Below are 19,669 nucleotides of genomic sequence, written 5' to 3' on the forward strand. Positions count from 1 at the left end.
AAAAAACAAAAAATGAAGAAGATCTAAAACACACAATTGCGCTGTGACGAATGAATGATTTCCGGTATATTCTGACTGATGTGTATTTTTTTGCACTTTATGTCGTGTATTTATTTTCTAAAGTCCGTCTCTGACGTTTAAAATTTTTACTGTTCAAGAAAAATGTTTTATTCGAGAAGAATTTACATTTTTTCACGCACCATTACTTTGTGAAGGATTCGTTTCTTTTTTCCTTTTTTTTTTTTTTTTTATGAAGAATTTTGTCGGAGATATAGTTATCTCTCTCTTCCGTCTGCGGACGCAGACAGGTATGATTTGGGAAAGGCGCGTCGCGTGGGAGAAGATCGAGTGGTGATCGGCGGGGTTCTCACGGCGTAATCTAATTGGCTGACGTGCGCGAGGTGTTTGCCTCTAAGTGCCGTAAGTTCGGTTGTGTTTGTAACAGTGCCAGAGTGACTACCGAACAGGACTGACGTGAATTTTCTCACACACAAGTCTTGCCCTCTCTAAGCAACTGCTGTTCGAGAAACAGCCGAACAGAATTATTTTCCCGAGTGTTAGCGATATCTCAAGCAATTAATAATTATGGTCGAGAACGTCATGGCCTCCGATCGAAAGAAATCGGAGATCAAGAAGCCCGAGGTCTTCGACACGGAAGTTACGCCCCCTAAAGGTAGGTTACACTGCTGTTTTCTTTGAAACACCATAAAATTTATACTTGGACATCTATTACAAAACTTCTCGGAATTTAATCCTATTCAAGATTATTCTGACGTTTATGATTTTCTTTTCTATTTTTTTTTGTTTCAAAAAACAATTTTAAAAAAGTTAAAGAAAATATCTCTGTCACAATCTTTATACATTTTTTTATTAGAGAGAGGAAGAAAGAAGGAAAAAGAGGAAATGAATTTATATAAAACGGAAAGCTGTGGCAAGCTTATAGAACTGTTAGATTATTTACACATTAATTTCACGATAAGAATTTTAAAAAATGTAAATATATTTTTTTCAACGCGAAACGAATTACACTTTATAAACAAATTTAACATTTAAATGAAATTTTTTAGATACCAAAAAAAAAGATACATTTTTGTCTTCCTTCTTAGTGAAGAGAGGTGATTTTTATTTCTATTGTGATAAAACGCCGAATCTGATCTCAGAAATTCGTCTGTCACGTCAAGATTTCATGACGGATTGAAATAAATTAAAAATGATTATTTTGGCGATATTGTTTTGTTTTGTTACGATATTCATGCGAGTCCTTGGATTTTCACATTTGTGAAACAACTACCTACGTGCACAATAAAAAATTTCATTTGCATTGCGTTATGAACGCCTAAGAATAAGTGCTAGATGTTTTACGTAAGTCAATCGATACAGATCACACTTCATTTCGTTTGCTCGATACACTCACGTACATTCCGATTAAAGATCCGTTCCGGAAGTGATGTGGCGATATTTTTTTGCTATAGTTGATAAGATTATCTGAAACAATATAAGCAGAAAGAGAGAAAGAAAGAGAAAGAATCCGTCTTGTTATAAGTGTCTCAATATCAAACCGTGATTGGTGATAAGAGAATCGTGTACAGAGTTTAGCTTACATGTTAATTACGGTTGTAAAGAGCTCGTGTAGCGAGCGAAGTGTAATTATCACGCTAATAAAATTTAATCTTACCTCAATCGATGGGAGTTCCATGGCTTACATAATTAATTGAAAATTAATGATTAGGGCGTCAAGAACTAGCGCGTAACCGGTTTCGGTGACGACTTCTACAACTGTTGTTGAACCAGTTGCTACTTTTTTTTTTTGCGTTTCGAGAATATTACAGTGCGAGGCGCGGGAATAAATTTGCACATCTCTCACCAATGATTTGCTTACATACAAAAATTGCGTCGTATAGTGGTCTACGTAAGTGGCCATAACTATTCTAGCAGCGATTATCAGTTTGTTTTTCATCTCACATAGTCGTCGGTAAATTTAAATATTCAAACATATGAAAAATGTAATTTTGTTTTGGAGAAAACATGAATATTGACGCAACACGTGTACCTTGTAGCGTCGTATCGATCAGTTCTATCTGCGCATAACTTTGTGTTTTTCCATTGATAGCTGCACATCGCGTTGCTGTACTCAGGAGGATATAATAGGTACATATCGCATGCGATTAGCCGCAATTTTATGTGTGAATTAGCGACGACTACGTGAAATAATTTTAACAACGTTTGCTTATAGATATTCTGTTTACAATTGTTTAAGTAAATTGCTCAACTTAAAACAATATGGAAGTATTATTTTCTTTTCCTGTGAAAACAAATAAAATGACCAAAATCGGAGTCGGTTCTGAAAGAGTATATACATAATAGCTATGCGGGAACTATAAATTCAGATAATGCTTTACGATCGAACCTTTCTATTGTTACTTTGTCGAGACCGAGTCCTCTCCGTATTGTTATTTTCTCTTCCCCATTCTGTCAGCAACGATCAGCGCGCGAGTTAAATCATGTATCAACTGTCACAAAGTTATTTTTAGTTTGCCGGTGGGTGATCGCATTATGGTGGTGAAATGTTTGCATGAGAAAAAAAGATAAATAACTGTATAGAGAAAAAACTTTAGTAACAATAAGAAGAAAATAACAATGCGAAAACAACGATAAAAAGATTTGACTGTATTTAAAAAATTACAATAAGCGCTATTGTTATCAAAATAAATTGTTGTTGACAGACAGTTTGTTCAAAATATTTATATAATTGTTTTCACACAGTAAAATCGTGCAGTGATTTTAGAGAGATGTCTTGATTTCGTTGTCATATCGAGATGTTTTATCGAGTGTCAAGTCGCGAATTTATAATTGATTGCAATACAATCCATGAGACAATATAACATTGTGCAATTTCTCGCGAAAAAAATCTTCAAAGAAATAAAAGTTACAGATAAAGTTCATATCACTGTATTGCTAAATTAAATACACAAACGATATCGATAAATGTCAAACACTTACAATTAATTAAGTCAGATAAAGAGGATTAATCATCATGCAGAAATTTCTCTGCGAAATTCTTTTTTTTTTTTCTTTATTGACGCGATTTTCGATCGGTAAACAACGAGCAAGTCATTACGAAGAAAACGATCTTAACATTTGTGCGGTAGATTTTTACAGACGTCAAAAAATGAAGTAAAAGCAACGAAATGCTGTGCTATAAATATATTTCTTGCACGTTAACAAATAACGAGTTATGATAATTTATTAGCAGAAAGAATCATATAAAAGAAACATAAATCTTGAAAAAAAAAAGTTGACACATTTAACAACCTTATTATTATAGTGAGTTTATATTCTGGACAAGACATAACGGAAGGACGAATATTTTTCTGGACGTTCAAGCTGCGTCCTTCGATACGACCTCGCGTACTGAAAAAATTGCTAACACATACAATGCAAAGGATTATTGTCGCCGCGCCTTGACACACATCATTTGTAAGTGTGCGTGTGTGCATAGTTGCTCACAGAAATCTCTTGTTTATGTAATAATCACATAAAGTGTGCAACAAAAAATTTAAACCAATTACTTCTTCACTGATCTGCCACCTACAAACTTATATTTGAATGCGAGACGAAAAAAGTTTACGTTTCTATGCTCCGACGTATCCGTATGTATAACTATATATACACTTGATGTTTCTGTTCTGCGTGATGTAATTTGTTACGCTTGATCTCATTTTCTACTTAACTGCAGTGAGTAATTGATTTTGAGGATTTTTGCGTTTCCTGTTGACAGTCTAAAACTTCTAGCGTATAAAGAGCGAGCCGAGAGTGTGAAGAGACCCGTTGTCCGGGGATTAAATCATTTAAAGGCCGCATTTAAACCAACCACGCGTCACATTCACAAAAGATTGAACAATCGTCGACATCCTACTTCTGCATTTCCACAAGTGGTCTCGTAATGTACACGCGGAAAACATCGCTCTCATTTTATGGAATAGAATTTTATTGCACTTCAAAGATATTATTTTTTTCCAGAGAACTCTGTGAGAAACTAAACTAGAAAAAAAAAAAACACACAATTGCTATCACAGAAACAATAAACAGTCTCCATAATTGCGCGCATAAATATTTAATGGTTATTTAATAGTTGTACATATTATTAAGTATAAATATTTGTTTAACAGAAATTACAATTTATGTTTCCATTACTGAAACTTTATGATCCAGTTTTATTACGCAAACCCTTTTATATATGTATATAGGAAAAATAAACGTGACATTATCGACGCGACGCAACGTTTTGTACAAACGACTGCTAGGTAGTTGAAAAGACACTCATTGGCGCTATTACAAGTCCTCTTTTCCTCCCGCGCGTTTATCCTACAAATTTCTGTTCTGTTCACATCTGGTCTCCCACTTACCTATACGCTAATTGTTCCACCTTCCGATAAAACTCTGGTTTCCCAACACACGAATAAATTTTTCGCCTTTTACCAACCACCTTCCGATAAATCTCAACTTACTTGACGGGTTAATGTTTAATATAAGATAGGAACCTAAAAGCATCTTCCACTGTTTTCTATTTCTACATATTTTTATCTGTTAGATACGACTTAGTGCTACCAAGAGTGCCGTGTAATTTATCTCTCTTTTGGTTTCTGGTTATTTATCAGATAAATACATTTTATCAACACGTAAAACAACGCAAATCAGAGTTTTAACCATTGGATAGAGTACTCGACCTTTATCTGAAAGTGGAACAATCGGCTCTATGTTGCATTAGCTAATCATCCGACAGATCCGTGAAATATTGGCTTATCCGGGATTTTGTTTATCGCAAAAGATGAAAGAGCCGATGAGAGATGGATGGTGCTGCCGTCTGGTGTAATCCCTGTCTACTTACTACGTGTTTCCACGAGAGCTACACATGGCTAGACACGTGTTCTGCACGTGACTTGCTCCTTCTCTCCATTGACATTATTATACATATGACACATCACAGAGCGAGCATTTTAATTGTCTCTTCTTCCTCTCGACGTTCTTGCGCGCCATTACGTTCACTTTGGTGGACGTTTGTAAGAACTATTTTGGTTCGAATCCGTGCTACAATCCATCGATCTATTTTTCGATACTGTTATTCGCTCTGTAATTGCATATATGTAAAGAAATACTTGTTTTTTTTTGTTTTTTTTCAAGCTGTGGATGTAGTACACAAATTTGCAATAAATAGCGACGTATTGGCAAACAGAATAAAATAAGAGGGAGAGAAAGATATTTGTGAACAGAGAACCATTGTGATAGTGACATGTATTGAAGTCTATTAGCCGTTTATCTTAATTACGTAGTTGCGCTTACCGTATATATATATATATATATATATGTATATTCGTAAATTAGCAATGTGCAAGTATTCAGTGCACGTACAAGGAAATTGCACCACTGCGATTTGCGAGAAACAGAGAATGTGCTGCGTCATAGCGCTCGAACACACACACTCGCATACACACAAAAGTCATTGATTGCACAATTGAACAGGACAAGCATTTCAAAGATTCGTTTCGAGATATCTTTAAAGAGATTGTTATTTCGAGCGATCTCACAATTGAAGTATATCTTTACCTTCGAACTGTAATTTCCATTGGATCGTATTAAGCGCTCGGGAATGGAAATATTTCGGAAAATTACAAAGATAATTATGTTATGCATAAAATGCGCGAAAAGTGCATTTTTTCTCCCCCCAAAAAACAAACATTTATTTATTAAAACTTGTAATATTGAACCAAACACTTCGTTTACAAATAATCTCAATTCTACCGCTTTGATTCACATATGTGTAGCTCCAAGTATACTTTCGCAATCCCGGTTTTAAGAGAGTATTTACAAGGCTAGAGCAATTTGTCTAAGTAGAAAAAAAAAAAAAAAAAAAGATTTTTAACATGTTAAGTTAGTCACATCCGAGAGAGAGAGAGAGAGAGAAAGTTACTTGTCGATTAAATGGATAGATTTTTTTGTTGCTGTATTCAAAGAAAGAAGTGTTTCATATTATTAGGAAATATTAAACTTCCAAAACATAATGTTTTTTCACCTACCGAAAACAGATAGCAGAATCTGGGTCATTATGAACACATGAGTCAGTAACATGATAAAATATAGATAAACATTTCTTTAAATTTACCATTTTGATAGGAATAAAACATCCTCAATAGAATATAGTTCGCCGAGATAAAAATCGAACTACGAAACTATGCGAGTTCTGCAAAACGGAAAGTTTTTTTTACATTGCTTCAAAATAGCCGATTAGATAATAAAACATACTCACGATCTTGACAATAATTCTATAATGATGATGCAATTCTACGTCATGCAGCAGAACAAAGTCCAGTGCTTTTTTATCTCTCGTAATCGCGCTAACATATTAAATTAATTATATTACTTTAATATATATATACAACGTTAGTGATTAATATCGTAATTTAATATATTAATGTATAACTTTAATATATATATACATATAATGTACATTCCGTAATTTTCTAAATTACTTTTCTTATTACCGCTCATGTGCTACTTAGTCACTTCAACTTAACAGATAAATGACTCCTGACAAACATCTGAGTCACAAAATCATAATGCGTTATCTATACGACGTATTTGAATTTCGCGGCGCTGCTTCACGATTTTTGCCGCGCTGCGCTCCGATTGGTGAAACGGCGAGAGCAGCTGTCTCGTCGGTCGGCTACAACCGGCTTGCCACGCGCTCGCTCCGTCCGGTCGGCCGAGCTGTCGTTATCGGAGCAGCATTGTACACAGCACTACATACTTACGTACAGTTTCAGTTTCGATTCCGACAGTGTCTCTCGTGAATTTAACATCTTAACCTCGTGCGTTGCGCACCACATTTACTCGCTGCATTATTGCTTTGCCGTCGTCGTCGCTTCGTTGCGTCGCGCTGACATCGTCGTCCCCGTCCGACCGGTATAAAAAAAGAACACGGACGCGCCCGCGCGCGCGCTGTTTTTCGGTCCGAGCTAAACGAGCGCACGACAGTGCGAGGAAACGCTAGTCGCGCGCTAATACAGTCAACGTTATCGCGTCGTTGGTTTCGTCGTGATAGTCATCTGTTCGACGAGCTCGCGATCGGGCGATTTGCCTCCTGTTATTACGTTTCTTCGTTCTTAACGTGAGATGAGCGACAATAACAGGCCCAGCAACAGCGAGAACAGAGGACGAAATGGCCACGTGCTGGTATGGGAACAACCCGGAATCGACGAAGAGGAGCGACCTGAACGAAAAAAAAAAGGTATGCGCGCGCGATAGAGCGCCATATCTGCTGTTGTTATATCTTGAATTAATTTCTCTACACGGTGCGATAGCGACCTATCGATGAAATCGCCAAGTGAAAAACGGAGGAAGCGAGAAAGAGAGAGAGAGAAATGGAGAAAAAGCGACAGAGATAAGCGACTTCGAAAGTCTACGTAATCGCATCCATGTGTGTTCCATTCAAACTTTCGATCGAAATACGTGATGAGCTCATGTCTCGCGCGTAGATTTCAGCGCGACGAACACTTCGCGCTGATACATGGGCGGGATGTGTGATTGTAAAACGCGTAAAAACTCCGCCCGTCTGCTCCGTATTTAATTCTCATGTCGCGTGAAACGACGTAATTCGAGACGAGACTCGCGTGCGCGCGAGACGAGCGCATCGACAAACCACGTGCTCGATGCAACGACATGTTCTCTCTTTTTCTCTTCGTTTTGCGTTTCATTTTCTTTTTTCTGTCTTACACAGCGGCAAAACGCGTTGCTGACACAGATGTGAAAAAAAAAATTTTCTATTCTAAAAGTCTGTAAAAATTCAACACACTACTTTTTCCATTTTATAAAAAGCATATGCCACACACACACACACACGCACATACAATTATAAAATATCTCGGAACATTTACATATGCTTGAAAAGTATCAGAGTTTATTATTTCTGTTTATACAACGACGGAACAATCGGCAGCTTCATGATGTTCACAAAAGTGTGTTTGCTTGTGTGTAAAATATGTTACAAACATGTTCGCAAATTGTTTAAAATCCAAGACTCGAGGCGATCTATATTCGCCATCTCACTTAGAACTTATTTTTAAATAAAGCTGGAGACTTTTAAGTGCGGCTGCTAAAATCGCACATATAATCTCATCGTACATTTAATAGCGCATTTAACTTAGAGTAGTGTATTTATAGTGTTGTATGAGTGTGATGTCACGCGTACCATATATACACACATATTCTACATACATTGGGTGGTTTTTAACAGAAATTTTCATAACTACATTATATCTACACACTATATTTGCAATAAATTCCAAAAACAACTTGTAACTGTTCAGCTTTTTACACATTCAATACATTATAAATTAATATTACAAAAGTTTTTACAGTAAACATATGCGTCAAAGAAGTTCTATATCACGTACACATGTTACAACAGAATATAAAACGTTTTTTCCGTTAAAACACACGTATCTGTATCTATAATTTGCAAAGTTTGTTACACGACTGACACGTAATTATCTGAAGAAGATGACGCGCGTAATCGAACAAGAGTAAAACTCATCTCGGAAAATTTGCTGTGTGACACAGAGCTGCTATGAATTATTAATAAACAGCGCAACATGTTACAGATAACAGTGCGCAATCAATTTTATCACCGTTTAATATGTTAAACAGATAAAAAAATGTTAACGTATTTATGCGCCGAACTACGGAAGGAAATACCCCGTATATAAAACGAAAAAGTGCGTAAGATTAGATAAGGAAATAACATTGTTAACTGATGAATTCTCTGAATGCAAACTAGGAGTATGTAAATATCTGCAATAAGAGCACTTAACGCAATATGATGACACATCGCGAAAACACCTGCGAACTCGGTAAAAATGTAGGTAAAACCGAACGTTCTTCTTGCTCGCGCAACAAATGCGTTTGTTTCCGACGGAAATCGCTCGTTTCTGATTGCGAGGAAGTAACAGATTTGTTGGCACATATTTGTTAAAAAAAGAAAAAAAACATTCGAGAATGTTTGAACGCGAAATTTTCCTCGCGGTGCGCCAAGGCTATGTCGAATAACTCGTCCATTTGTTATCACTGATATCTATAGAATGTGTACTGCACCTACAGCATGTTGTACGGCGCATTACATTTCGTAATTGCCGTGCAAAGGTAATTGTTCCGAAGTTTCCGGTTCTCTTCGCTTTACAGATCTTCTGACATCAGTTTGAAAACACGTGTTTATCACGTGCACAAATCCCGCCACTTTATATTCCCGTGGTCTCCATTTGCCCACGGCGAATTTCCAGTGTGTATTCTCTGTGTGACAATGAGATATTACTAATTCCTACACACACACACACACGGAAACACTGTGTACCGCGGTATGTTGGAAGTTATTTCTAGCCGATTCGCGCGACCACGTGCTTAGTGACGACTACGGTGAGCGCCGTAGTTAGTAAATGCCCGACTCGTTGGAAGTGCCCGGTATAAACGTGACACGAGGTATATATATACAGGGTGTCCCGTAGAAAAGTATTTTAACGACACATTGTATTTTGAATTGTGAGGATGAAAGTTTCGATGCGAAAACGAATCGTAATAGATTTTAAGAGAAACAAATACCAAGACCAGGTTGTAAAAGCTGATGCCACGTTTTCCGACGTATTAAATTGCTTATACGAGTTCGGGACAAGGAATGTAAAGTGCTGCGGAATTTGAAAGGAATGTCGTGTTATGTTTGTTTTTTTTTTTTTTTTATTTATTAAAAGCGAGATTTTGATACAACACAACAATGGAATTTTCAATATCGATAACCGCGCGGTGAAAAATCGATGTTCAGCGATGCCGCGGGCGAAATTAAATGCGATAAAACGTGATTTGATCCCGGCCGATTAAATCCATCGACGCGTCTTGACCTTGATTCTCACTTATAATGCTCTCACAATCGCTCATTGTTTATCAATAATTTGCTCGCAGCTCTTTCACATGCTGATTGTTAGTTTCAACTCAAATTATTTTTGCTGAACGATTTCTCGGATTTCCTCGATAAATCGCGACGCGTAATTTCCCTTCAATATTGTAGGTCATAACAAATGGAACAAATTACAGTGAAATTTCCAATGAAGATAAACCAGAAAAAAAGAGGAGGAAAAGAGATATGCGATTGCAAATTATAATTTAACGCATAGGCTAGACAGATTTAGTCTGATCGGTTTAAGCGGCAATGAGTGTGTCATCGGCGATGTCAATTGACTAATTCGGCGTCGTTGTAAAGTACAAGCAGTGAAATATATTTCCTAGAAACACTTGTGTAAATTGAAACGAATCAATCCGGTCGCGGCGTCTCAATCCCTCATCGATGTTTGCTTCCTATATCTTTATTTGCCTCTCTGTTTCTTATTTTTGCTCTCTTTCCCGCGATGACGTCTACAAAAGTGCGCCTCGGCATTAATCAGAGATAAAAGAGAAGTGTGAGCTGAATGTAATCAGCTACGGAGAGATTTTGTAACATCAACCGAGAGAAGAGATGCAAAAGAGAAAAGAGGGATTCTCTCCTCTTCGATCGTCTTCGTCTCGCGTAGTAGTTTCTGGATGACCATGATTACCAACGAACACATGAAAGCCATGATAGAATACACTATTGTTACACAAGATAAAATAATAGTCGCGCGTATGTGTCGGTGATTGAACAAAGACTATTGACAACTTAGTTTTTTTGCGAAGCATTCTCAGTTCTTGAACTTCAGCCTCATATGTAAAAAGAAATAATGTCATATGTCCTATATATAGTTTATACGAACAATACTTTTAGAAAGTGAGCGCGTTATTCTATTATTAAAAACTTAAAGAGGTTTTAGAACATCCGAAACTAATGTTCTTCGGGAAGAGTTAAAAATATTTAACTAAAATAGCGATGGGTTCATGTGCTGGCATATGACGCTAGAATGACCGCAATACACCGGATTTAAATTTCGTCACTTCGCAGGTATCCACTTTACCAAAAATATTATAGATTCTCGGGTACGAGTACGGAATATGAATCAGCTGAATTATGAACTGGTAGTATATTGATTGCGTACGTCAGACGGTGCGTTTCTTCGACGCAACACGTGAAATAAATACGTGAGAAAAGTTTTGTAAAATCGTATAGATTTTTTTTTGTGAAAAAACAAAACTTGAAACTCTTTATCATTTTTTGCAAACGTGGAATAACGTCCCGTGCAGTTGATAATATTGTGTCATTATGAAACTTGACAAATGTATGTACATACTTAACGACCCAATATTATCAGCTGCATTGACATTAAAACTATATACATATATTTGTCAAGCTTTATATTTAATGATCTCCAACATAATGATCGTCTGAGAGGTTTTTCACAACGGTCAAAAAAACTCACATTGCATTTAAGTATTCTCGTTTATTGGTTTAGATAAGACAAGATAAACTTCTCTTCCACTTTCTCTTTCTCTCTCTCTCTCTTTCTTTCTTTCTCTTTCTCTCTCTCTTTCTCTTTCTCTCTTTTTCTCTCTTTCTCTTTCTCTCTTTCTCCCTGATTTGGATAACAATTAAACAGTTGTATAACCGAAAAACAATCTTTCAATCATCAAATATTATGACGTCAAACGCACTTGGTAACTACTACATAGACATTTTTTTCTTCGTATTAATGACTTCAAACTCGTGGAAAAGTACTTGATACTGTGCGTATGTACTAATCTCATTTACGGCATACTGCCGCACGAAACTTAAATATATACATTGAATCATACAAGTGTCTTTTGATATCTTACTTATCGAATTTGTTGGATGTGGAAAGTAATTGGTAATTACTAAAACGTATTATTTATTATACAATAACGTGACTCGCGTCAACGACAAATTCAACGATTTTCTCGTTGCTTTATATTTTTGAATAAAAAATTTGTTCAATATTATATTGTTCGATAAAAAAAATTTTTTTAACAAACAAATTATGTTCTGTATGTATTCAAAAATTTACGCACATATATTTTCTTTGAATATATATGTATATTGTTTGTATTCGCTTGTAGCTCAATTAACTTGCGTCACATTTCTGTGTCGTAACTCTCACCTCGGCATTGATCCCGAAATTCGTCCTTGGATTATTTCCGGGAAAATTTGGCAAAGTGTTCATTATGTACATTACGTAACAACAGAGTAGCCATAATAAAACTTTTCGAAACGATTCCGACTTTTGTGTCTTGATCTTCTCAAATGAAAAAGACAAAAATGATTTCGATCGGAACTGACTGAATTCCGAGTTAGATAGATGATAAGCCCGAATATGTTTTTCTTGTGACCGTCAATTATAAAGACGTTGCAATCAATATTTATCGATAATTGCAGTTATAATAGCACGTAATAACAGACTGCTGTTTCTTATCTTTTCTTCAGCGTTTATGGGGAAACGTCACATAGTGACTTTCATGATATTCCTCGGTATGGCGAATGCTTATATAATGAGAACCAATATGTCCGTGGCTATCGTGGCGATGGTTAATCACACGGCTGTGGGAAATACTGAAAAGCAGAAGGAAGCTGTGAACGAATGCGGAAACCTTTCCAACGAAACCGAAAGTGATTTCAAACACGTGAGTAATATGTTACGGAGTTACAGTAAGTTACATGAAAACTGTAACTATATCACGTCAACAAAATTCTACGATTATCTCTCTTGAGAGTTCAAAAGTCACTCACATTCTTTTACCTTTACAGGCAGACGGACCGTTTCCGTGGACGAGCACGGAACAAAGTTATCTCCTAAGTTCGTTCTTTTGGGGATACGTTATCACCCAGATACCGTTTGGCATTCTTGCCAAGCGCTACGGCGCCAAATACTTCCTCGGAATTGGCATGTTGATTAATTCAGTTTTCGGATTACTTGTTCCGTTAGCCGCATATCAAGGCTACTGGTGGCTGGTAATTGTGCGTTTTATACAGGGCTTAGGAGAGGTAAGTAATATCGTGAAAAATTTCTTCTTAGTTTAGTAACACGATCCAGTTTGACTGAGACTCAAGAAGAGAGAACGAATGTGTGATGTTTCGGGATAGGATATTGTTTAGTCCAACAAAATAGATGGGCACAAAGTGATAATTGCAAATTGGTACGTGTTGTCAATCACGCGTTCATTACTTCGAGTAGAGTTGTGTTGCCAAAGAACGGGACATATTTAGAACAGCGGTTAATCTATGTTATAATATATATATTTATTACATAAAATTTGTTTATTATTAATATAATTGCTAAGATATTCTTTATTTATACTTGCAGAAACAGATATTAGTACATAATGGTAGTCTTAAGGGAGTAATCCCGTTTTTACGCCTTTTGTTCATCCGGTTGTTTAAACTCTTAGAAAACGGGAACACTCCCTCAAGATTAAAGGATTATATTCGTGATTGAGTGTGAACGTTTTTTGATTGTACGGGTATATTTCCTTCCTCCCCTAGGAATGGATTAATCCCTATTGCAGGGTCCTATTGTGCCTTGCACGCACGCACTGCTGGCGAAATGGATACCGCCTACCGAACGGAGCAGGATGGGTGCCTTCGTCTATGCCGGTAAGCTCGTTCAATGCGATCTCTTCTTCTTTCATGCGATTTTTACCGAGCCGGGAAGTTTGCCACGCGAGAATTCTCTTTCTCTTGGTCTCCTTCTCCTGCTTTCCTCATACTCCCGTCATTGTCTGGGACATTTCGCTGCATCGAGTTACTGCGCATGCTTCTTCCTGTGACGAGGATTGAGCGACGTGGAACGAGATCTTTTCAATTTCTCGAGTTATCTTCTTTCGAAATTTTCTTATATAAGGTTTTCTTATTTTTTGGATGAAAACCAAAAATATCAAAACAAATCGCTTACTGACTATTATTAATCTTGCACTGTTTTTCATTTTCTTTCTTCAATAGGAGCACAATTCGGCACAGTAATTTCCATGCCGTTGAGCGGTCTGTTAGCCGATTGGGAGGCAGGCGGTTGGCCGTCTATTTTCTATGTATTTGGTATTCTTGGTACTGTCTGGTGCATAGGATTCCTCATATGGATCCATGAAGATCCCGAACAAGATCCAAGAATTGCAGAGGACGAAAAGAAGTATATACTTAGCGCTCTTTGGGGTAGCGCTAATACATCCGTTAGTATTTCTTATCATTTTAATCGTATATATTAATACAGTCTTTACTTTTAACTCTAGAACACACAACATATCTAGAACAAGCTATAAATTGTTTTTTTTTTTTTTTTATTAATTTTTTTCAGGCGTCACCTCCCGTACCGTGGAAGTCCATTGCAGTTTCGCTACCGTTCTGGGCCATTCTTATGGCACACATGGGCCACAATTATGGATATGAGACTCTGATGACTCAACTTCCAACATTTATGAAACAAATTCTTCACTTCGACATTAAACAGGTAAGTAACATTGCTTACCTGTGAATACTTCAGAGAGATATTGAGCTGGAAAAAATAAAAAACTCTTTTCAAAATAGTTTGTCAAATCTAAATAGGATTAATTTATATTTCAGAATGGTTTCTTTTCGGCACTTCCATATTTGGCCATGTGGATCTTTTCTATGATCATCTCTCACATCACTGACTGGATGATTACTTCAGGAAGATTCAATCACACAGTAACACGCAAGATCATCAACAGCATCGGTGAATACGCACCAGCGATAGCGCTAATTGGTGCTTCATATACCGGTTGCGATCGTTGGTTGACAATCGCCATTATCACAGTGGGAGTTGGTCTGAATGGTGCTATTTATTCGGGCTTCAAAATAAATCACCTCGATATTTCTCCGAGATTTGCTGGGATCTTAATGTCCTTTACAAATTGCATTGCTAATCTTGCCGGTCTTCTCGCGCCCATCACCGTTGGATACGTTGTCGATAAAGTAATTGAGATTCTTATTCGTTAACAATATATATATATAATTAAACTAAAGATAGTACTTTGAACCTATATATTGTACATTTTAATATTTTTTAAATATTTTATATGTAATATTGTATATGTTTTTAGCCAACGCAAGCAAAATGGAGAACCGTTTTCATGATTTGCGCCGGTATTTACATCTTGTGCGCAACATTCTATGCATTCTTCGGTTCTGGTCAGAGACAAGCGTGGGACAATCCAGATAAGGATGAAGAGAAAAACGAGAAGAATCAGTTGAACAATATAAGAGTCGTGAACGAGACTCAACACTGACACGTGTGACTTCCGTATACGATCAGCGATGGCAAGAACATTGTTACAGCGTGGCGATTGAGTCCATTTGGTCATTTCTTTGTCTACATAAATTCTCATTCCCTGTTAATTATTTAATCATTCATAATGACAGAAAAATACATCCACTGTAGTATAAGTTAATCATACATATGCATATATATACATATATGTGTGTGTGGGTGCGTGTGTGTGTGTGAGAGAGAGAGAGAGAGAGGAGAGGGTGAGCGTGTGTATATAACTTTTTCTTTTTTTTTTTACTGTGAACAATATTTTCAAAATAGTAATTGTCGCAATCTACATTGGAAATTTTGTTTTCGATTGCAAAAGTTACTTACAAAAGTGTGGCGTACGTTTCGTATAAAAAATAAATAAATCAAGGCTAAATAAATTAAGGATCTACAAAGAAACAAAAAGAAACCAGCGAGTAGAAGAAAAAAAACAGATGACCATTTTTGTATCAATTGTAAGACTCTTTCATACTCGCTAAATTATATTGAATAATGACGTCAGAAGCGAGAAAACAAACAGTTCCATTTTGCGCCCAACTCACGTTACAGCAAGAGAGTATTTTCATATAAACTCATTTTTATAATCAACTATTAAAACGCACAGTTGTAAAATATAATCCAACAGTCTTCTGATGTATATTCATAGCGGAGTTATTATTTAAGCTTTGATTTATCATTTTGTTATAGTTTTAATTTATCAATTTTTTACATACTATATATAATATCAGGAATTATATTACTATTAAAATTAAAACAAATTACACTTTAAAGCCGGTATTCATGATCGAATCTTGTATTTAAGATCGTTTTAAGTTTATTTTCAAATCTTATGTCAGTCTCATGCTCTGTAGCCATTAAAACGGCCCGTACAGCATCTTATCGTGGATTTAAAACGATCATTAAATATAAAGTCAAACTATGAATGCCTAAGCACTGACACATTAGAGAAGTATGATGAGTGAAATAATTCTCGAAAGAAAAAAGAGCAACAATCATTGTTTGCAGTTTACACGGATTTTCACAAACTTGCCGGAATTATTGTCATGACAAGCGAATTTTGACGCGGATACGATCTCAAGAAGATAAAAAATTGACGTTTACAACAGTTTTTCGAATATGTTGTTGTTGTTGTTGTTTTGTTCTTTGAAAAACAATTATATATTTATATGTAATTATATTCGAGAAAAAACTTCAAATTACGTTGGATAGTTGGTGAGAACAAAATAAACATCGAATTAAGTTTTCTTAAGCTTAATGTCAAATTTTTTTATACGTATAAAATATTATTCACATGCAATTTTTGGATTTGATGAAGTTTCGATATTGCAGACGACTCTAGTATCTTCTTAAAGCCGGGGACTCGAAAAAAAAACGTAAGCAGTAAAATCTGATATTTGATGCTTTCGCAGTGTGTTGTATTAACATTCGAAGATGTTTTACGGGTTTGAACTGCGTTAGTGTCATTTTTATACCGTCATTTCGTGAACATTTCAGCTCACTGATATTCAGTATTAAGCTGTTCTTGAAACCCTGATGAAGTGAGCTGAAATGACGTCACAAAACGTCGGTATAAAAATGACACTAACGCGATTCAAACCCGTAAACCATCTTCGAATGTGTTAAGCAGTAAAAGACTTTGAAAAGATCGTTCAGGTATTCTTTACATTGCTCGTCTGTGATTAGCTAATTTGCTTGCTGCTTAAATATTTTTGCGCGTCCTCGACTTTAGATAGAACATAAGCACAGTCAATTACGGTAGATTAAATAGATTTACCACGATGCAAAGGACAAATCTATTGTATATTGTCTTCCGAGTTCCGATGTAGCGTTTATTTTCCAGTTAAATTTCATTGTTTTTTTTTTTTTTTAAACGAAACCTTTGGCAGTATTAAAGCAACGATATTTATCGTTCGTCTCTCTTTGTTACGTCATTTTTTTGCCAACTACTGCCATTATATTTTTGAGTAAGTAGTCTGAAAAGTATCTAATATTTTCAGTATAGATGTGAGAAACTGCATCAGAAAAATATAAATCAGGCTTCCCGCGAACAGCATTATAGGTAATACAATATAACAATGGTGTTTATACATATATATATATATATATATATATATGTGTGTGTGTGTGTATATATATATATATATTGTAGATGTTTGCGCATAGAATCTTATTAAGTTATAGATAGTAGATAAATTACATTGCGTAGTTATTTATACAACGTTCACGCGAAGAACGAGAAAAGAGATCATTACCTCGATTGTACTAAAATAGAATTGGAAACAGAAAGGTTTCACACACGTGCGTACGTAATGTAGTAGAATGCATTTTTTTGTAATTGATATCCTTTTGTTTCATAAGCGGCACGACCTAAAGAACAATTCCACTTTCAATTGTAATTTTTCTCTTTCGAATATTTGCCAGACTATAGATTTGTTGCAATCAATTAAATAGTGGTCGTTGATATCTTCGACGAAATACGTAAACAAAACTAACAAATTTGCGCTTTTTAAACACATATGTCGAATAACTTTCTAAGAGTAATATGTTTATTAATCTTTCTTTCATTTGTTACGGTTTCGGGTTTTTCTTCATGAAGAATTACATGTTTAAAAGATATACGCAATGCGAACACTTTTAACTTGTTGAAAATGTTAATATTCTATTAAGTTTTTAAATAAGAAATAAAAAAGACGGCGCGTTTACACGTTCGAGATCTATTTTGCTCGTGAAGACAAACGTGAAACAATTAAATTGTCCAAAATCGTGTCTAACACTATTTAAAATTGTGTACCAACAATTTCAGCAAACATCAAGTAACAGTAACATTGTCGTAATGTAAAACATTGTCCATCCTAATGTTACTTGGTATAATGTTGCTGGGATTATATATATATATATATATTTTACTATGTATAATTTTTAAACAATGTAGATAGCACATATACTTGTCCACGATAGTTTGTTCATCTTGCAAACAATTATCTTATACTTTGTACAGATCATACAGAATAAGCATATAAATATAAATATGTATTGCAAATAGAGAAAATCAAAATCAAGGAAATTTAAAATTACGACTTGTTTAAAAATATACTGGTTTTTATCGAGCGTTCTGTTCTTTTCGAAAAGTATACCCTACGAAAGCATAGCATCGGTAAAATAAATTGTCACGTTGTCCAAAATATTTGACGCTATTACATATTCAAAACTTTATGTAAACTTCAGTCCTGCTTAGATTTCAAAATATTATTTTACCGATCGTTGACATGATAACGCGTATAATAAAAAATACGAATGAACTAATATCAAAATAATTTCGGCGCAAAACGATGTGAGGAAGCAAAATTATCTAATAGTAAATAATAAAACACTAATTGAAATTTTGCAAACTCAGTTTTTTGTACACACATATTTATTCACACGATAGATTTCATCGCTGTGATTACCGTATCGTTTTTTTTTATTTTCGTATAAATAAAATCTTTGTGTGAAGTGAAGCTTTAAAATAAAGTAGTAATTTTTTGAAAATATAATTCTTTTGTCAATCAGAGAACCTCCCAAGAAAATATCCCAAGACGGCGTAAGCTTCCTGACGCTTGTGCGAAAATCCGCCATTGCTCCAATGTCATACATAATCGGTACACGAACTCGAGATCTCTCGCGACTACATTATACACAATGCGTGCATTTCACATACCATCCGAAGTATGGATAGCCGTTTCGAGACACAGACCTTCAATTTTACACTATTACCTGTGCTACCTTACCGTATTCTACCTGTATATTCGAGATTTGTCGAAAAGCATTCGTGAGAACGACGAAAGCTGACGAAATCCTGAAATTGCACGTTACACGAAACACTTATAAGACATTCACAACCGCAGACTGTATTGGCGCGATTAGAAGAGGCTATACATAAAAAATGTAGCGTTCGTGAATAATGTTGTATGTTTCACACAATAATGCGGCTTATTAAGTTGATTATACCTTTCACGTTTCTAATGTTTCCACAGAATCGTGTCCAATGATCATTTTATACAAGAGATTATTCGTCTTATATACGCACGATAAAAGAATTAATTATGTTCGGATGACCGATACTCTCTCTATATCGACGCGAGATCTCTCAGAGATTTCTGTGCAAATTATTCGACGAACACAAAAGAGAGAACATGCTCCTCCTCGTCCTGTACATTTTTGCGTTGTCGCTTAACAAAGACACGACCGTCTCCTCCCATCGAATCGACGATGCGATCGTAAAATTTATTGCCGACGCGATGCCCATTTTATTCCCGCCGTCGAGGATGTTTCTGCACTTGTGTCTCCTCAGCGATGGCAAGATTTTCAAATTTACGATATTGTCGTATTTAAAAGACACGTTT

General features: G+C 35.7%; 1 protein-coding gene across 2 annotated transcripts; it reads left to right on the plus strand.

The window, feature by feature from the left end:
* Positions 1 to 418: 418 nt before the first annotated feature.
* On the plus strand, positions 419 to 18,792 carry LOC109859281 (putative inorganic phosphate cotransporter). Of its 2 annotated transcripts, none has more exons than XM_020437377.1 (8): positions 419 to 673; positions 12,446 to 12,642; positions 12,767 to 13,003; positions 13,525 to 13,612; positions 13,958 to 14,181; positions 14,307 to 14,459; positions 14,573 to 14,944; positions 15,073 to 18,792. In XM_020437377.1, exons 1-8 carry the CDS (start codon positions 586 to 588, stop codon positions 15,256 to 15,258), a joined length of 1,545 nt encoding a protein of 514 aa, XP_020292966.1. In that variant the 5' UTR covers positions 419 to 585; the 3' UTR covers positions 15,259 to 18,792. The 2 variants fall into 2 exon arrangements, with proteins under 2 accessions (XP_020292966.1, XP_020292965.1); XM_020437376.1 differs by lacking the exon at positions 419 to 673 and adding an exon at positions 6,743 to 7,285.
* The last annotated feature ends 877 nt before the right edge of the window (positions 18,793 to 19,669 follow it).

Source organism: Pseudomyrmex gracilis, unplaced genomic scaffold, assembly GCF_002006095.1.
Source record: "Pseudomyrmex gracilis isolate BER0280 unplaced genomic scaffold, ASM200609v1 scaffold_255, whole genome shotgun sequence".
NCBI classification, from domain to species: domain Eukaryota; kingdom Metazoa; phylum Arthropoda; class Insecta; order Hymenoptera; family Formicidae; genus Pseudomyrmex; species Pseudomyrmex gracilis.